Source organism: Vidua chalybeata, chromosome 14, assembly GCF_026979565.1.
Source record: "Vidua chalybeata isolate OUT-0048 chromosome 14, bVidCha1 merged haplotype, whole genome shotgun sequence".
Taxonomy (NCBI): Eukaryota; Metazoa; Chordata; class Aves; order Passeriformes; family Viduidae; genus Vidua; species Vidua chalybeata.
Window position 1 is genome coordinate 8,146,740 of NC_071543.1, and position 18,831 is coordinate 8,165,570.

At 40.3% G+C, this 18,831-nt stretch overlaps 1 protein-coding gene across 1 annotated transcript in view; it reads right to left on the reverse strand.

Moving 5' to 3' along the window:
• Nucleotides 1–620: 620 nt before the first annotated feature.
• Nucleotides 621–18,831, reverse strand: part of TMEM164 (transmembrane protein 164) — a 33,280-nt gene continuing 15,069 nt past the window's right edge. The window contains exons 4-7 of the mRNA XM_053956176.1: nucleotides 17,347–17,413; nucleotides 11,440–11,518; nucleotides 2,052–2,152; nucleotides 621–1,643 (exon numbers count right to left, since the gene is read on the reverse strand). Coding sequence (XP_053812151.1) covers nucleotides 1,437–1,643; nucleotides 2,052–2,152; nucleotides 11,440–11,518; nucleotides 17,347–17,413 — 454 coding nt within the window. The 3' untranslated portion in view covers nucleotides 621–1,436. The remainder of the gene's footprint in view (nucleotides 1,644–2,051; nucleotides 2,153–11,439; nucleotides 11,519–17,346; nucleotides 17,414–18,831) is intronic.

An 18,831-nucleotide genomic window follows, 5' to 3' on the forward strand; every position in this document is an offset into this window, starting at 1 on the left:
AATTTTTTTCTGTTTTAGGAAAAAAAAAAAAAGTCAACTTACTTTTGCTTCCTGAGGTATAAACGTCTGTACCTTAACATCAGCACATACCTTCAGGTGATCCAGGTGGAGGAGGTATGATGGTTTTGGTTTATCTTACAAGTCACAGCTTTGACAACATAATGAATCTATAAATTCCCTCAAACTACTGTACAAGAAAAGCCTGCAGCCCTGAAACACACCGGTCTGCATAATGGACTCACAATTCTGGAAGAACAGAGTCAGGATTTTCTATCTTTCTGCCCAATGGTTTCTCCTGCAAAATTTGAGCAGGTACACACAGTTGATCATTCTGCCCATCTACATCCCGTTCTCCAAAAGACATATTGGTGGGTCATGCTACTAAGCTGGAACATGCCCTTTGCAGTAGAGGCCTGCACTGATTTGACATTCCTTTTTACACATGTATTTTAAAATCAATATACATGATATAGCAGAGCTGCAGGGAAAGAAGAGTTTCATTTGGTTTCTTCAACCAGTCTGGTCAGTGAGGATCAGCATAGACGAAGCAGGAATGTTTCAAAAGCTACTAAGTATTTAAAAAAAAAAAAAAAAACCAAAAAAAAACAAAAAAACCCTGATGTTTACAATGGACTTTGTATCTCCACTCCTTCTCCAGTCTAAGGAAAGTGAAAAAAACCATTTTCTTCAAAGTCAGGACAGAACAGTGGATGCAATATCTTATCATGGACTATACATAACGTGGTCTTTAGAAATTATTTCAACATTCTTTTTTCCCTTACCAAAATAAAAGCATCTCTAAAGAATCATGATGGGACTTCATTAGATAGGTACTTATCAACTGCAGCTTAGAAATTAAGTAGTTGATTAATTTTTTTTAATGAGCTATTGTTCCCCAACATTTTCAACCAGCTTAAAGAAAATACAGTAGAACCTCACTGTTTTGCACTTCTGATTGGAAGATTAAGTGTGCATGATTTCCTGTGACTATTTTGAACATTCAAGCTTTAAGAGTTAAGCCAGGTGATGCAGTTCAGCATGTTGGTTCACATCAGTGGAGTGCTACAATTCAGTATTATTTCCTATCCTAGAAGTGTACAATTCTTTAATAGAAAAGGAGTCAAAATGAGGTAGCACTGCCACTCTCTTTGCTGGAATGTGGACAGGTCCTGGCCTAATTTTAAATGGTGGCTTAGCAAGATTCTACTGTAATCTATACAAAATGTATAAAACATGAACCTTCCCCAGAATAAGGCCACTAATTTTGCCATTGGCAATAGGCAGTGAGAAACAGCAGGTAAAAAAACCTCACTTCATTACAGAGGTGTTTTTGAGGCAAAAAACTGTGGGAAGAAGTATAAAGCCATCTCATCCCCCGCTCTTTGTTTTCCAGTATATCTCTGCTTCCTGTATGAATTACTCTGTGGGGAGAAATTTCAGTCTATTTTCTTAGCTGGGAGTCTAAGCAAGTCCATGCTCCATTTGAAGGTGGGGACAGCACTGTGAAACAGCAGGATTATGAGTTTCCCATGAGTCATGGTCATGACAGTCTGATGTCCAGATGCCCAGATTCGGTACCAGGGCCCATAAAAAGGATCTGAGATGGCTGGGCACAACATGTTGTTCAAATTCACTTCTGTAACCTGAGGAAGCAACAATAAATTTATCAATTAACAATATTTTTATCTTGCATTGATTCACCTAAAAACAGTGAAAATTTAGATAATTACCATAATAAAAATGTTCAGGTGACACACATTTGCTCAACACAAGTAGGGCAGCTTTCAGAAAAAAAGTAGATCTAAATTCCATTGTGTATTTAATAAATGGATTTATGCAGGTACATAACCAATCTATGCACTATTTTACCAGTACTTGCAAGATATAAGATACAAATGCTTGTTAGAACATGCAATTTGCATACAAGCAGCCTTATCAAAAATTTGCATGCAAGTAGTCTTATGCATGTAGACCTGGACACTCAAACTACTCAGTGTTTTTACTCTGAAAGTACTTGCAGACTACCCATTTATTAACCTGGGTTTACTTACCAATCCCAGGATCTGCAAGATGCTAAAATGATAGACAAACATAAACCCCGTGGATAAAAGAGCCCACCAGAAATTGCAGAGCGGTTCAGGGGTGTAGATACCTTGAAAAGAAAGGAATACATTAATGTTCAGCTGCACTGCTGTGCCCATCACACTCTCAATGAAAAATCCTCCCTCTCCTGGATGTCAGGACATCTGGTTTGAGCTGATAACCTCCTCAATATCATTAAAGTAATTAATATTTGAGAGCTTTATTTCTTACCTGAAGCAACCTGATCAGCTCCTCCTCCTTGTCCAGCAGTGAAATGTACAATATGTTACTAAATCTATTTTTCACCAATATCAATGATATTTACTTCATTCTTCCTTCTATCACAGAAGTAATAATGCAATATTGGTGTACAATGAATCTTCCAAAAATCAGGTTATCTATACTTAAACCTGCTTCTTGCAGGGATTATAATTTCAGCATGCACAGAACTGACTTAGGCAGCAGCAGATCCTGCACAGCCTTTATTAGAGCACAGCTTAATTGTAATTTCCTAATTTTATGGTTGTTTAACAACTATTGAAAAGGAACTTGTACTAATAATGCCAAGGAACAGAAAAGCTGTATCAGGTGGTCAATCCATTAATGACAGACTTATGCTTTTAAATGAAAGCTGCTGTGGAGATATTTTCATCTATACACTACAAACAGTTTTATAATCAGTAGCTATCACAGATACTGTAAAATACTTTTTTCCCTTCAAATGAAGTAGCAGATATATTATTCCAACCTTTTTCTACCCTCTCAAAACCAGGCTTTACTGACAAAACACAATGTTCCCCGATCTAGAATGTACCAAGGAAATCAGATTTAATAGAAGTACTCATAGATACAAGATTATTTTGGGAATTAAATATTCAAATTTCATATGGTAAGAAGAAAACCAGTTTACAGTGTTCACTAGACTCTTACTAGCAGACATGAAAATTGCACTGTAAGATATGTGGAAAAATACTACTTTCCTTATGACTTTCCTTACGCATCTTTCCATAAGGAAAGATGCACGATGTCATGCTGTTTGGCTGCTGTAAGAGTTTCAGAGGATTATAAAAATATACTGGCATTTTTTATCTGCCTTTATCTGCTCTCTGATCCATTAGATATTATTAAATACTGAAACATGTATCCAGTACTCAAAGGACAGCTTAGAGCACAGAGTGCAATATTGATACTGGCCTTGGCTAGCCAGCACACTCAGTAATTACCAGGCAGTAATGAAAGACTTCAGCATACAGTATACAAGGCTAATGGGAACTTAAATAACTCCACATGCAGAGCAGCTACCACAGCACCCACCAGACCAGAGCTGCTATGAAAATGCCTGTGTATGGCATCCTGTAGAGATAAATACATGTAACTGCTGTGACCACATAACTGTTTAATGCTGCATCCCAGCTCAGGTTTAAGGTCTCTAGAGCAATGCTTCCTCAAGCTCTGTGACCCTTTCAAAATTATTTTCTGTACAGTTTCCTTCTGTAATTTGTACCCATCATGCCAGTTCAAATTGATTTTGCAGTAGCTACCTGAAATAAGTTCAATTCAATAGCATTTTGTGAGTACTACAGACTCAAAATCACAGACACGTTGCTGTCTAAAACTGCACATCTATGCAGTGCCCACTGCCAAGAACACAAGTGCTGTGCTGCTGCCTGCACAGGGTAAGACTGTGTGTGTGTGTGTGTGAGTGCCAGCAGCACACCTGCACCCCACACACCCCTCCAGGTTCTAACAAGGAGCCAGCAGCAGTGGCATCACCCCAGGTACCTCTGCACACCGTGGGTCAGGGAGTAGGCTGGGACTTGGGGAGCCCGTGATACACTTGGGCACAGGAGCTACTTGGAAAGCACAGGGCAGCTTGTAAGGTTTCTTATGCAGTGGGAGGGTGAAGGCCAGAAGTGTCTGAACAGGAAGTAGAACCAAAGGTAAAAGAACTCTACAGGAATCACTTTGAGTTCTGCAGGTACAGGGAAAAAAATCCCAGCAGTAATTCTTGGGATGCACTTGTCAAGTGTGAGCTAAGAGCTGGCATCCTATTTAGAAAACAGTGCAGAAGTCTTGACTTAGACAGCAATGATATTCATTAAACTCCATGGCCTGAAAACATCAGATAGGTGACACCACCTTGAATATGGTTTTTCATTACAGAGAGAAGAGGAGGAGGAGGAATGAGCCTTGGTGTCAGAGTGCAGGAGATCATGGCTCTATTTTTGGCTGCACCAACTTTAGGTGACCTGGTCATGCTTTAGAGAAACTCTTTAGAGAAACTCTTTGTACTCCCTCCTCTGCTGTAAAGAAAACACTGCTTGACTTGCAAAATTTATTTATATTGTCCTTGCAGTTTTAGGTGCGTGTTTAACCTAGATACAAAACACAACATGAAATTTAAATAAGGTATCAAAGCAGCTCCCGGGAACTGGCTGAGCAGTGCTAAACCAAATTAGGTTTCTGTTGGCAGCTGCCTGTGTTATTTCAAAAGTATTTGACAAAGCCTAGTGAGAGTCTAAAGGGGTAAGCACCCAGGAAAGCTAAAATACACACACCTCCATTTCCAGGTGACTTACAGGGCAGGTAGGGTATAAATACTAATACAGGCAAGTGACCCCAACTACAAAACGAGACTGGAGGGAGACAACAGTCATTAAAAGACCAAGGAAATTGCACAAGATGACAACACAGATCCATGGCACAATTTGGCTTTGAACCCAGGCTTCTCATGTCCAGCTTCAGTCTAATCAGGGAATGGCATTTCAAAGGTCCTTTAGCAGAGCTGTTCAGGTTCCCCCAGCAAGGAATTTCCCTCTGCTACATCCTTGCTCTGTTGCAAAATTTTAAAAAAATACATCAGCAACTTTTGCTCTCTACAGATTTTTGGTCTTGCTTCCTACTAAAAATATCCCTCCTTATTAGACTTTGCAATCCTGAAAATAATGGTGTGATTTTCAGCAGTAGCACTATTTGGACATCAAAGGACAAAAAGGAAACACTGACCTCCACACAAAAACATTTTGGAGCACTCTAGATTCCACAGTGTGCTTTGTGAAACTAATTTTAAATTCATACCTGGGATATTTTCTGTACATTTCTCATTATATAAATACCCACTATAGATTTTATTACTCTACAGCCCTGCTATTCAGTGGATTGCTATTTAATGGACCCGTGTGGTCTATTTTCCATAGTACAGTCTGTTAAAAGAAAAACACAAACAGGAAAATTGAGAGCCAGCTGAGTGGCTGTCTGAAGGGCCTGTGTTGGCTTTGGCAAAAGCTACTTGCTGCTTGCATAGGAAATCAATTTCAGTAGGTGGGAGCAGAGAGTTTCACTCTCTATTTATGAAGGATCATGGGCAGTTCTTATACATTAAGCACTTACAGAAATTTAGTCCAAGTGCCAGTCTGGCACTGATCTCATTCTCAAAAACACTCACTCCCTAGACAGCTGAGACCATTCCAAGCTGGGGCCATCTAGGTAGGCTGCATGTTTGCTCCTGCATTGGAAGAGCATGGCAGGGGATACCTCAGTTTAAATTGCACTTCATTACTTCAATAGCATTGATACAAAGGATTCCATATAGACTGAAGAGTTTGGGGTTCTTCAACTGCTTCTAAACAAGACTTTGTTGACATTGAATATGCCAAGTTGATAATTTTGCAATCTAGGAAATGGAAGCATGGGTTTAAAGAACTAAGGATCAACAAAGATATGCCATTTTTTAATACTGTTCTCTCCCTGCAATGTGCTAGGTCAAATGTTTTTATGAACTATTTTTATTTCAAATTCTCAATACACAGGCTTCTGAAAATTTGAACACAACTTAGTAGAAAGCAATACTCCTTTTGTATTTCTGTGAAAACATAATGCAGAACAAAATTACTCCTCTGTTTGAATTACAGAATTAGAATCTAAATATAGTACAAATTTTTAATTTAGTAGGGTTTAAAATAATCTCTTTAATGTCTTGCTTTCATTCCCACTACATCTGATAGAGCTTTATGAGTTTTCCAGTGCTGCACACTCTCAGTCATCTTACAATTATAAGCAGACCTGTTTAATCCAAAACTCAGAGCAACTATTACAATTATTTCATTTTCAAGCTTACAAAAATATGTGGGCAAATTTATTTTCCTTTTATTTCCCTTGATCAGAGGGTTAATTCCAGTTGCATGCCTATTGAGCTAGCCTAGAGATAAAACTTCCTTTCCAGGGGAAAACAGGAAAAAAAATGTTTTCAAGAGGATGATCCTGAAATCCATGTTTCCCCTACAGCTGTTCTGACTCCATGTGTAGGTTTCAAACTAGTACCTTATGCCAGGAGGTTTCTATTTCCCCTCAGTGCCAGCTACTCTCATCAGAACCAGCTCTGACAGAGCTCTTACACTACCTGCTTCTCTCAGGAATCATTTTTTATATTCCATAAAGCAGCAGCAATAGCTCTTCTTCCACCTTCATATAGTAGCAGTTCTTCCACATACTGGCACCTGCCCTTCTAAATTTCTCCATCTCCTGGAGAGATATTTCATTTTTCAAACTAACTGTAACTGCCCAGTGCATAAAGCTCAGAGGGTCACAGGCCAGGGACAAATCCCCTCATCTTCCTCTTCATCTCTCTTAAATCATCAAACAAGATTATCCTCGAATATTCAAGCTACAAGAGAGGCTGCAGCCTGAGCCTGCAGCCAGAGTAACAGCACAAAGAGCTACCCTGCTGCTCAAGGTGCCACGGCACAAGCACAGCTCAACAGCAAACCACACATTTATGTCTAATACAGGGCATTCAGCAGGTAGAGAAATCTGGAATAGTACATGGAATTGCTAGAAGCAGAGTAGGGAAATAACATGCAAGAGTCGATAGTTCTCTGAGTAATTTGGTTAAATTACTGAAGTAAGAGTAAACTCTTACAAAAGAGCTGCATCACACATTATCAAGTATTTCAATTAATAACGAGATGGACTAGATTTATGACTGTATATCTAAATATGAAGTGATATTTCTCCTGGATTACTACTAAAGGTATATAATAAAGCCTGCTTGATAACTCCTTTTAAAAGGTAAGGAAAGAATTAGCTAAAGGCAGGGAAGTGTCACAAAGTGGGAAAGTGGCTGACATAGGGTGCAACAGCTAAAAAGAGGTCTTTAAATTTGGTCCTAACAGCCAATGGAAAACACAAGTTTAGTGTTTTATTTGCACTTTCCTAATTTACAACCAAAGGAAAAATGATCCTTTCATCTGTACTTGGTATCTGTGTGCTGCATCTTCCAGCAAGCCCAGGCTGTCCTGAGGTCAGGAGCGCTGCCCTGCTCTGCGGGAGCTGCTGGCTGCTCCTGCCCGCCGGCTGAGCACAGCAGAGGCATCCTCCGCGAGAAGGGAGAAAAGGAAAAGGAAATCGACAGCTTCAACTGCCTGTGTGACAATGCCACAGAGCTCCTCTTCTGATGCCACCTCGGAAGACAGATCACAAAAAAATGAGCTTTGGGACTTGAGTCGGACACTGGCTCTTCATTGCTTAGAAAGATACAGCACTTGCCTAAGGAGCAAATTCTGCTTCTATTCCCAGCAAACAACTCATTTATTTAGCGGCAAATCGGCTCCTAAGACACACGGGGCAGCGCACAGAGCTGCCCGGCCCTCGCAAGGCCATCCCCGGCCAGCCCGGCCCACGGAGTGCACTTCCTGCGGCCCCGCGCGGGCCGGGCACAGCCCCGCCCGGCCACTGCCCCGCCTGCCGCCGGCCTGGCCACTGCCCCGCCCGGCCGCAGCCCCGCCCGGCCACTGCCCCGCCCGGCCGCCGGCCTGGCCACAGCCCCGCCCGGCCACTGCCCCGCCCGCCGCCCGCCCGGCCGCAGCCCCGCCCGGCCGCAGCCCCGCCCGGCCACTGCCCCGCCTGCCGGCCGCGCTGCGCAGCGCACCCCGCCGGCACCAGCGCCGCGCCGAGCGCCGGCGCCGCCCGCGTGACAGAGCTGCAGGACAGAGCTGCAGGACAGAGCTGCAGGACAGAGCTGCAGGACAGAGCTGCAGGACAGAGCTGCCCCCGACAGACCCGCCCGCGGCTGCAGGACAGAGCTGCCCGACGGAGCCGCCCGACGGACGCTCAGCATCGCTCCCTGCAGCCACAGAATCCCAAACATCTCAACGCCACCAGCCTCTTCTACCTACTGGAGTTACTAACTCAAATAAATAACACTGGGGATATCAAAACACAGGGCAGGTTATCTCCTGAGCTCTAGGGAGCTGCTACAAATTCACTCTTATTTCAATCTGCTGTGGAATAATGTAATTTAGAATATTGTTTGATCACTGCACTAAGGAAATAACAATTCTGCCTTGATTAACTTTCAGTCTGATTTGATGTTCTGAAATAAGGTGCACACCTGATCTTGTCAAATCCATTGGAAAACCTGACCAAAACAAGCTTAAGACAGTCAGAAACAGACTCATCATGATCAGTCTCTAAACCTGATGTAGTGCAAACTAGACTTTTTTTCATTATCTGAAGAATACACAGTTTAAGAACTTAGATGTTCTTGACCCCACTGAAGGTCTCTGAGAGTCTCACTTCTTAAGGACAAGAGAAAACAGTGACCTGCAAGGTTTGGTTCAACTGCTCCAGCAGTTTCTGGGATGCTGTGTCCTATGCATCTGCTATGTCAGACACATACTGCAGTTTTGGGAGGCAGGTGACACAAGGTGAGATTTATCCAGGAAAATAAAAGTGCCAACTGCAGATACACTTTATGTGAGAACTGACTTGAGGTAGGAATCTTGTTTGCTGGCTTGTTACATCCACACTACATCTATTTTGCATGAGAGCCTCTTAGTGCTGCCAAGAAAGATGAGCCATGGTGTAAAAGCATTTCATTTGTCCAGCCTGGCAGGCATGCTATGTATACATGCATATATGCACTTAGAAAGAAAACATGTTAAGAAAGGGAAGTATGGAAATTTATATCCACTCAGTACAGAGAGGAGTAAGAGGGAGAGGAGTTTTTAATCCCCAGAAGGGATCCATGTCCTTGAGCTCCAGTGAGTTCACTGTGCAACACTGAAGCCTGAGTTCCAAGCACCTCTCATATCCATGTGCTGCTAACTGTGGTAAAGCCCCCACTCTTTACAGGGTCAGGAAGGACATGAAGGTTGCCAGCCTGCATCACTGTAAAAAGTAGCAGGAAAAGACAGAAAATAAGTTATTACAGCCCTTGCTTACTGTCACCCGTTTCCTTTCAAAGAGGAAAAACTCCAGTGGGCAGTTTGGATGTGTGTGCGTGGCTGGTGCAATACCTGATAAGGGTATTGTAAGCAAAGGGTACAGTTCCCTATAGCCTGAGCCTCAAATCCACTCTGCTTCAGGTGTTCTGCTCACCCTGTCTTTGAGAAATATTTGGATCCTATCAAGGTCACCAGTAATATAGGCAGTTTCCCAATAAAACTGAAGTAGTATATTTTTCCAAATACAATCCATTCCTTTTCATTTTTTTCAACTTTCAACCCTTCAATTACTTCTCTCCATCATAATCCACAGATTCACTGATGGAAATTTCTGTTTACAATACTGAAATCAAGCTGCATGCTGATCAATGTCAGCAATGAAAAAGCAATTTTCACAAGATACAGAACTCAGGACAAAGGCCTGTGTGACCTACTCATAAAGTACTTAAAGAGAGGCGCTAGTGAAATGACAAAATTAATATTAACAAATATTTTTAGGCTGCATCATTTTTCCACCAAAAGGGATCCATTAGGTCACCTGTGACAGGAGTTCATGGGTGTTTTGTTACAGCCAGTCAGGTGACGAGGAGCCAAGTGCATAAGAAATGGAGCAGTTATTAGTTAAACAGCCCAGAGCAATCTCAATTCACACGTTTAGCCAACAACGTTCTTTAAGCAATTTTACTGCCATCACGTGAACGTTAGATGGCAGCAAATACCTGTACATAAATACAGGGTAGGGGTTCAGAATACTGAGCCAGGGTGACAAGTGTCCAACAGCAAACCCTTCTAACTGCAAATCCAGTTCTTGTCAGTCCCAGATTCTGAAGAACCTCTACTTCAAAACAAGCAAAAAGCCAAACCAAACCACCAAACTATCAAAACAAAAAAGAACACATCAAGCATCACCCAAGGCCAAGCCTTTTTAAAGCTAAGGACTGTCTTAAAGTGACCTCAGATGGGAACTCCAAGGCCACCAAGTGTTATACTGACATACATCACAAGAGCTTTGTCACTACCTACCGTTCACTCCATGGCTGCTTACATTTTCTGTCCCCCGCTCCTCACCCTTCTCCTGCAAAGATTATGAGTTTGTGTAACTCCTACAACTACCCTGCACTTTGGCATTATTTGCCAGAATTTCAGGATATCAAGGGTGGATTAAAATTAAAACACGGCTGGCATATTTCCCTGATGAAAGAAAGAAACAGAATCATCTTTTGAAGTATCAGACTTCACTTTTCCTCTCAATCATTTTTCTTTATTTCACTCAGCAGGTCACAGTGCAATCAGGTCACTGCAACACAAAGGTTACAGTGAAAGAGGGTGAAGGATTCTAAGTGCCCAGTGGTATAAAACCCAATGGATTCAGCAGGATGGAAGAGCCTGACTGCATCCCATTGCTTGACATCACATCCTCAGGGCTTTCATTGAAGGCTACTGAACGTGTGGATCGCAAATGATTGTATTTTATTTCCTGGATGGAACAATCCAGCTCTGCTAGGAAATGCAGCTAGAGACATGGCAGCACTAGAGGGGTGCAGAGCACCACACCAGCTGAATGTACAGTCATTCCCTTTGAGGATCCACAACTGGAAAAATCACTGGCCAGGGAAACAATTTAGGATTCCCAGACTTACTGAACTGTTGTGGCAGAAGTGAATGCAAGACAGCAACATTGTTAGAAGGGATAACAAGCAATCTAGTTCATTTCAGTGATATGTGTCACTACATTCCACTGGAGCTACAGAATTTCTGGGATTTATCTAACTAGACAACTAATTTTTTTTTTTGGCTCATTTTGAGTTCCAGTACTTCTCAAGAGACATCCAAGAAGGTAAAAATCTTAAAAATACATCCCACTAACAACTGAGAATAATGCAAGATGGCAGAGATCTGCTCAAGGAGACAATGCACATTGTGCAAATACATTCTAAATATCCCTTTAGGCAAAAGACCATTTTAACAATTTTTTGTTTAGTGCCTGACACAACTCATTACCTGGGTTAAAAGCTCCAACATTAGAACACTAGAACATCAGGAACTATTAATTAAAAACAGAGAAAATTGGTTTACAAAGTGTTTTCATTCCATAGGACCAGTTCAATCCATAGGGAGTAAACTGCCTACCTACCTCCTTTGTGCAGCAGATAGATGGGCACAACATAGAGCATCACATGCTGGATGTAATAAATCTCTGTTTCAAATGGAAGCTGTGGAATAAGGAAAATATTTGTAAGTATTTTTCATCACTAACAACCAAGTTCCAAGGAATAATTCTCTTTCTAACCCATGGCAATGCCTACAGTTATTTTATCACCTATGTATAATAACAGACATTAATGGTTAGTGCCTTGAAAGTGCAGCTAACTGTACCCATTCCATCCCCCTTAACATAAACACTGCACTTCCAGTAGGTAATTCCCAAAATTAGCCATAAGCACAACAAAGGAGTAACATAAGGTTGCTCTTTCCCTTTCTTTGCTAGCATGAATTACCAATAACAATGCAAACCACTCAAATAATTAAATCAGAAATTACGCACACCCCCACAGAGTAGAAGTCTTTTTAGAAAGAAAAGATGCTTGTCACCTTGTGAGAGAACTCCATAAATGAGGTCTTTATATATAAAAGTATATATATATACATATATAGACACACACAAATAATTACTGAGGAGGCCTGTGCAAAAAATCTAAATACCTGATTTATAGCAACCTGCATGCATGTACAGAATTGCTAAGCTTGAGCAAATATAAATTAAAGTAAAAAATGACCAGTCACTTCTTGGTTTTAAAGACAAGCTGCAGAATTACGTGTAAACAAATTACCAGTTAATAGTGAATCAGGTATTTCTCACCTGCTGCCAACTTTTGGGAAATTACAATTAGTCATTTGTGTGTTTATTTGAATTAGTGTAATTTCTCTTCTAAGAAGTCAGACACCTAAAATAATACTAAAAATAACTTCAGTCATAACTGTGTTTGAGCCTCCTAATCCAGACCCAACTATTTCTAGCTCTTTATCAGTTAGAAAAGGGGATGCACTGTATTTGAAAGTTAGTCCCATCTATAAGCTCCTTAGCTTATACTGTGCTCTATTACACTAAAGCAGCACATTTTAAACTGAACAGTAATAGAAAACACTCAAAAATTCAGAATTCAGCTTTTTACTGCATCCGACTTGCAGAGCTAAAAAGCCACACTGTTGCAGTATTTTTCTGAATTGAAAATGGGACAATGAAATCTCTTGGGAATAATGAAAAACCTTGATTCAAATGCAGACTCGTTCTGTCATTTTCCAGCCAGAAGAATTCAGACACGGGACCTACCACTGTGGCTTGTGTGTTGGGAAGTAGGGAGTGGGGAGAAAAGCCTTCCTTTTCTATGACTCTTCTGAGACACTGAGTCACAGCCTTGAAACTGAAACATTACAGAAATTTCTACATCAACAGAAGAGAGGTTGAAAGAGAGTTTGATTTTCTTCCTAACCAGTAGTCAAACAGTTGGTAAATAACATAGTGATCTTTTAAATTCAACTAACAATTCTTATAGCCTATTTTGAATGTAGAAGATACTAAAGACTCTAGAAGATTCTAAAACCAACCACTGGGTTATGCTAGTCCTGGCATTCCCCCACTGGACACTGTGTGTGTCCTGATGGCAACCTCCGAGGTGGTGAGCCAGCTCCTGTAGGGGCTAAGCTAAACCAACCCTCCCGTACAATCTGTTGGGTTATTTCATTCCAAGTATTCTGTATCAAAACAAACACAAACCAGGTAACTAAGCAAAAGCAAAAACTTCATGAAAGTTGTGAGGTTTCCTAAATCTGAACCTTTTCTACTGTCCTTCATTGAACAAGACAGAGAGCAAAGTGAGGTAATTAAAATTATTTGGGATGGGGCTAAAGCAGTGATCCTAAGTGGAGAAAAAGCTGCACCACTCCCACTTCAGAAACAATTGCTCCTGATATCAACAGCAGCACTCACTCCTGCCAAGGAGCATTCTCCATTTATCTGTGGTGTCAAAAGGGCTTCCACAGCCATGGAGTTGTGAGGATCTGTTACACAAACACTGTGCTGGGACACTCCTGAGAACAGAGTAACAGTTGTTATGCTGCAGTAGTGTTGACAGTATTTTTTTGTGTGTAAAACAAAACATCTTTTTCCCACTGTAAAAGACTGCTTGTTCTGAAGCCTGGCTGATTCTGCAAGTGCATTTCCTGCTATAGAGCTGCAGAGTTGCTGTACAGCCAAGTACTCAAGTTGTACAGCCAGGCTACAGCAAACACAAAAAAAAGTACAGTTAGTACTGAGCAACTAACTCACCTGCATCTTGTGCCTTGTCTATAAACAGTTTTGTCAATAAAAGACTCACTCAGCACAAGCACCTTTCACATGTGAGGAGAAACTGGAATGAAGGCAAGGCACAGGGGATCTCCTGTCAATCAAGGATTTAAAGAATCTCTTTGTGAAAACAAATAAGACTTCACTTTCTAACTTAAACCAGCTACTGCCCAAAGAGAACAGAGCTTTCCATGCCCTGAACTCAGCTTTAGAAAAATCTCTTCAAGGCAGCAGTAGAGTGGAGCCCAGATGTCAGATATTTTGAGTTCACCCCAAAAGAGTTTGGACATAATACTAACTTAGATTAAACACTCAGACACAGCAGGTGGTTTTCAGTGGGCTCACAGGCTGACACTTTGCTCTGGTTTCTGACAGTAGCACTCCACTCTCTGTTAATTATTTATACCCTGGCTCAAGCACTGCAGTGTTCAAGAGCACCTCCTCCATCATTCTCTACAAAGACTGCAGAGGAATAGAAGGCACTCAACTCTCAGATTCTGGCCTTTCCTGTAGGACATCTAGAACACAGCCCAATAAACACCAAAGTGTACTGTACCAGCCACTTTCTTGGACATTATCAGTAAATGACACACTAATACCATTTTAATGCACAGAGCATGTACAAGTGCCCAAATATGCACAAACTTTGGCTTTATCACCTACCAGCCACCCAAGCACAATCTATCAACAGCCCCCCACTGTTTCTGTTGTTTTCCCTTGTGCCAGTTAGATTAAGTCAGTTTAGAGACAACAATGTGCTGCCAAACCTATTCCATTCTGCTGTGCAGGCACAGCCATTACAGGCTAACTATTTAGTGCAGTGAATTATTACTCCAACAATCAACAACAATACAGCAGCCAGTGACTGGAGCATACACAGAATGCACTCAAAGTCCTGCTCAGAGTATGATTCTGCTCCTAACACAGATTTAGAATGTGGACTTCGCAGGCCAAATAGTTCTAAGAATAGAATATAGCAGCTTCTGGAAACATTAAAACTGCACCATCTCGGCCATGTGAGCTGACACCCATGTATCCAATACTTCTGGGACGTGTCCTGTTTTTTATTTTATCTATATCAACATCTTCAGGACATCAGCTGGCAAAAAATTCCCACTTTTAACCAGTGGAAAGACTTTTCTTTAAAATTTGATTAATGCAACATGAAAGCTCCAGCAAACCCAGTTACTTTCCAAACAGTTGTAGCCTTTGTGGCAGTTAAATTAATTCACATGCACAGTCAGGTTATCAGGACCTACACTGTGTGCTGTAGAATATAAATACAGAGTAAAAAGAAATATTTCTACTCCTGTCTGTCCTCTTATAACTTGCTGTCTCCCTTTTGGAAGCCTAACAAGCCAATTCCCTCAGCATCTTCTCCTTTATTTCGGAAAGGGTAAGAAGAACTCACAAAAGCACTGACTGCACCAAAAACAGTTTTATCATTATCCAATGCCTATCCCAAAGCACAGAATTTAATTCCATCAGCACATGGCAACCAATGTAGCTAATAACTGCAATATTTAGGTGCCAAACAAATACAAGTGGGTGCATCTGTTGCTTAAGTCTGTTAACTGTTGGTCTGTTAATCTCAACCTCATGCCAAGGCAGGAAAATATTTTCTTGGAAAGAACAGAATAGACTGACCTCACCTTTCAGGCTACATTTTTTGAACACCATCCCAGGTGCCTGTTATAGTCCAATAAGATTTTTAACTGCATTGTTTAGCATAGTCTGACTGAAAGATTAAAATAATAGAAGGTAGAAACTTTCTGCTGTAGTTTCAGTGACTATGTCAACTGTCCTTTTTCACTGGCAAGGGGGATATTTTAAAAGAATTTTGAAATTACTAAGGTTCTAAAAAACAACAACAAAAAATTGAGATACATTACAATAAAATGGAAACCATGAAACTATGCCAGAAGCTTCCACTTTAGGATAACTTAACAGTGAAGCATATTTACAAAAAGACATTTGTATTTCATTAAGTAATGTAATTGGTAGCAAAAACACATGACCCTAACAGACTGTGCTATGAAATGTAAGAGGTGTTCTGGAAATTACTTTGAACAAATTAGCACTTACAATCCAAATCCTGATACCCACTAAAACATCCATCATCTGCTGAAGCAATGATTGTCTCTCATTCTGAATGATTGAATCAAAAGTTTTTCACTTAGGTATTAAAAAAACAGAACAGTCAGCTTCGAAAAAATTGAGGTTTTGGGTTTTTTTTTTTTTTTTTTTTAATTCCTACTAGGTTTTAGGAGACATTTCCTGTTTCAGGACAATGTGGGTGTTAAAACCACAGTGAGAATTGTGGAGCAGAATGTGTGTCTGCCATGAGAGAGTCTGGATCAAGGCAGTGCTGTACAACATCACCCACATTATCCTGCGCCAGAAGAAACATGGAAAAGCGAAAAGCCTGGCAAGCAGCTGTTAGGCCAAAAATATCCTAAATTGTAATTATTCCAAAAATATTTACTCTTGGACAGTATCTTTTGGCTACTCTGTTCCAAATTATAGGAACAATTTTATAAGTAGTCTGTATCTTTCTTGTTTAATCACCACTGCCCTAATATGAATGAGTTCTGTGATAATGGCAGAGAAATACAAGCTAATGATTTATTAAATACTTCAACATTTTTTCCTTCATAAGTTACCCAGACCAATTTTGTCATGCCTAAGGTTATATATACTTAAAAATGAGATGGTTTTAAATACAAAATAAAAAGTTTTCCTTATCAGGAAAAGAACACTTGTTTTATTAATTTGTTGCCTCTTCAACAGTACCAAGTTTTAATAAAATGTAATTGCAAACTGCACATGAGCATTAAGTTTCTATTTCATCTTATTTAGACAGTCAAGACTTGCAAGTGGAGATCCACCAACAAAATCTGAAATGGATTCTGAAGCCCACAACCATTTTGTTAATAATATTAATTCACCCTCTATTATGGGCATAGTTTGCTTAAACATAAAGTACTCATATCCGTCTTAAAACAGACATTAAAATAGCTGCAACAACAAATTTTTGTAGATAAATCATATGAAAAAAAATAAAAGCATCTAGTCATATGAGCATATACACCTCCTCTACATATGCATGGATAACAGCTCTTGAAATAAGCCTCAAAAATACTTCATTTGACTCAAAATAGCTTTTTTTACCTTTAAATCTCAGGGGATTTAAGAATCTCACTAGAAACACCAACAGGCTAATTTTTTTTTGTCCAAGAGACCAAAGTTTTACAGCAGATTTGAAAACTTTTATAGGAAAAAAAAAATCTGCTGTGCCTAATCTTAGGGGAGAGGGAATGAAAGCCAACAATAACATTTGGCATTTTCCAGGCCTGAGGAATCTTACATTTACAGAGTTTGAAAAGCCTGAAACTGAATTTTGACCACAGGCCACAGGGTTAACCTGTGAAAGTCTCCTTCAAAGCCATCAAGTTTTCCCTCCATTAGTGGCTAGAATGGAGCTAACACTCAATACAGCAGTGCTGTCTTCTCATACCAAGTTAAAAACATCCAAAAATCCAAGATTGCTATTTTGGCTCCACTGTAGTGACCAGGAGTCTACAGCCTGGTAAAATGAACTTTAAAAGGCCAAGCAAAGCAAACATCTGACATCTCTCCAAAGATAATCTTTTAGAAATAAATAAAAAAGGAGGAGGAAAACCACATTACACTCACCAGGCGTGTATTAACAACAGGAAACAGCAATGCTAAGAGGGCCCCATTCAGCATATGCATCTGCAACCTTAGAAAAGAGATATTCTTTTCATCCATGGAAATAAAATGCAATAATAATATTTTCATGTTTTTTATGTAGTATCTCTTCAGTAAAAGATAGCAAGACACTTAAAAAATTGTTTAGGCTTGAATTTTAATTAAGTCACTATTACATGCAATAAAACTGGACTAAATCCTATCTTTAAATACATACTTAAAGAATTTCCTAAAGTAGGACTGCTTTCTGTAATGAGCTTTGGGTTCCTAGAAAGCCTGGGCTGCCCATAATCCTGTTCATGATGCAAGCTGCTAAATAGCTGGAATTCTGCTGTTCATTTGTCTTCCAGAGCTTAATATAGCATCTTTGATAAAGGGTTTTACTCCTCTTTAATGCTGTGCATGAACAGCTTCAAAGTAAAGCTTTAAGAATTTGAAAGAATTCCCTTAAATAAAATAATTACATTTATCAAAATGCAACAGCAAGTCCTAAGCAAAGCACAAGGCAGGAAAGTAGTATTATACACTGTAATTTGTATAGCTTTCAGCCATCTTACTGTTGAAACACAGGAACAGAAAATTGGTATCAGAACTGCTTCAGTCTATTTTACATTATACACAAAGTAAAGAATAAACTGTCTCCCACCACTGTCTGTCAAACTCCTAGGGATTTAAAAGTAACTTGAGGGAGGAAAAGGTACTACAATTTTAAAACAGATTTTCAAATATAATTTATATGCTGTCAGGGTGTTAGAAAATAGATATACCCATTCTGAAAAACAACTAATATTGTGGCCTCTGCTCTATAACTTGTCTTTAGGAAAGATTTCCTGAACAGCAGACATATTCTCACCCTCTCCAAGAGAGATGCTAGTAGAGTATTTGTTCAGCATAATCCCTGCAGAAATAAGGAACAGCAGGGAAAAGCTGCAGAAAGACTGTCTAAGGCATTCCCCCAGCATCATTTTTGCCCAGACTAAGACAAGGAGGAGCAGAGTTTAATGCCACGGTGGCAGCTACAGCCAAGGACCACTGCCTGGGAAGTCCCTGACCCTCCCCTCAACACACTGGCTGCCCCACTCAGCTCTGCTGCTGCAGAAGTTACCTACAACATGCAGTATTTTAGAGAAGACTGCACAGATCTGAGAAATACCCAACGAAGCCAGAGAGAATTTGCTTAGCCTATTTAACTTTCCCTATCCACAATTTTGAAATCAGACCCAGACTGCCTGCATGGCTTCCAGCAAGGCCCAGTTACTAATTTCTACTGAGGATGGTAAAACGGTTCAAGGCCCATGACACAAATTATAGTAGCTCATACCATAATCTGCATTAATCCACTGTTACTGAGCTAATTCCTGTTCATCAGCGAGGCCAAACCCACCAACACATAAGAAGCAAGGATAAGGGGCCCAACACCCTGATTTAAGCCCTGACCCTTCTCAAAGT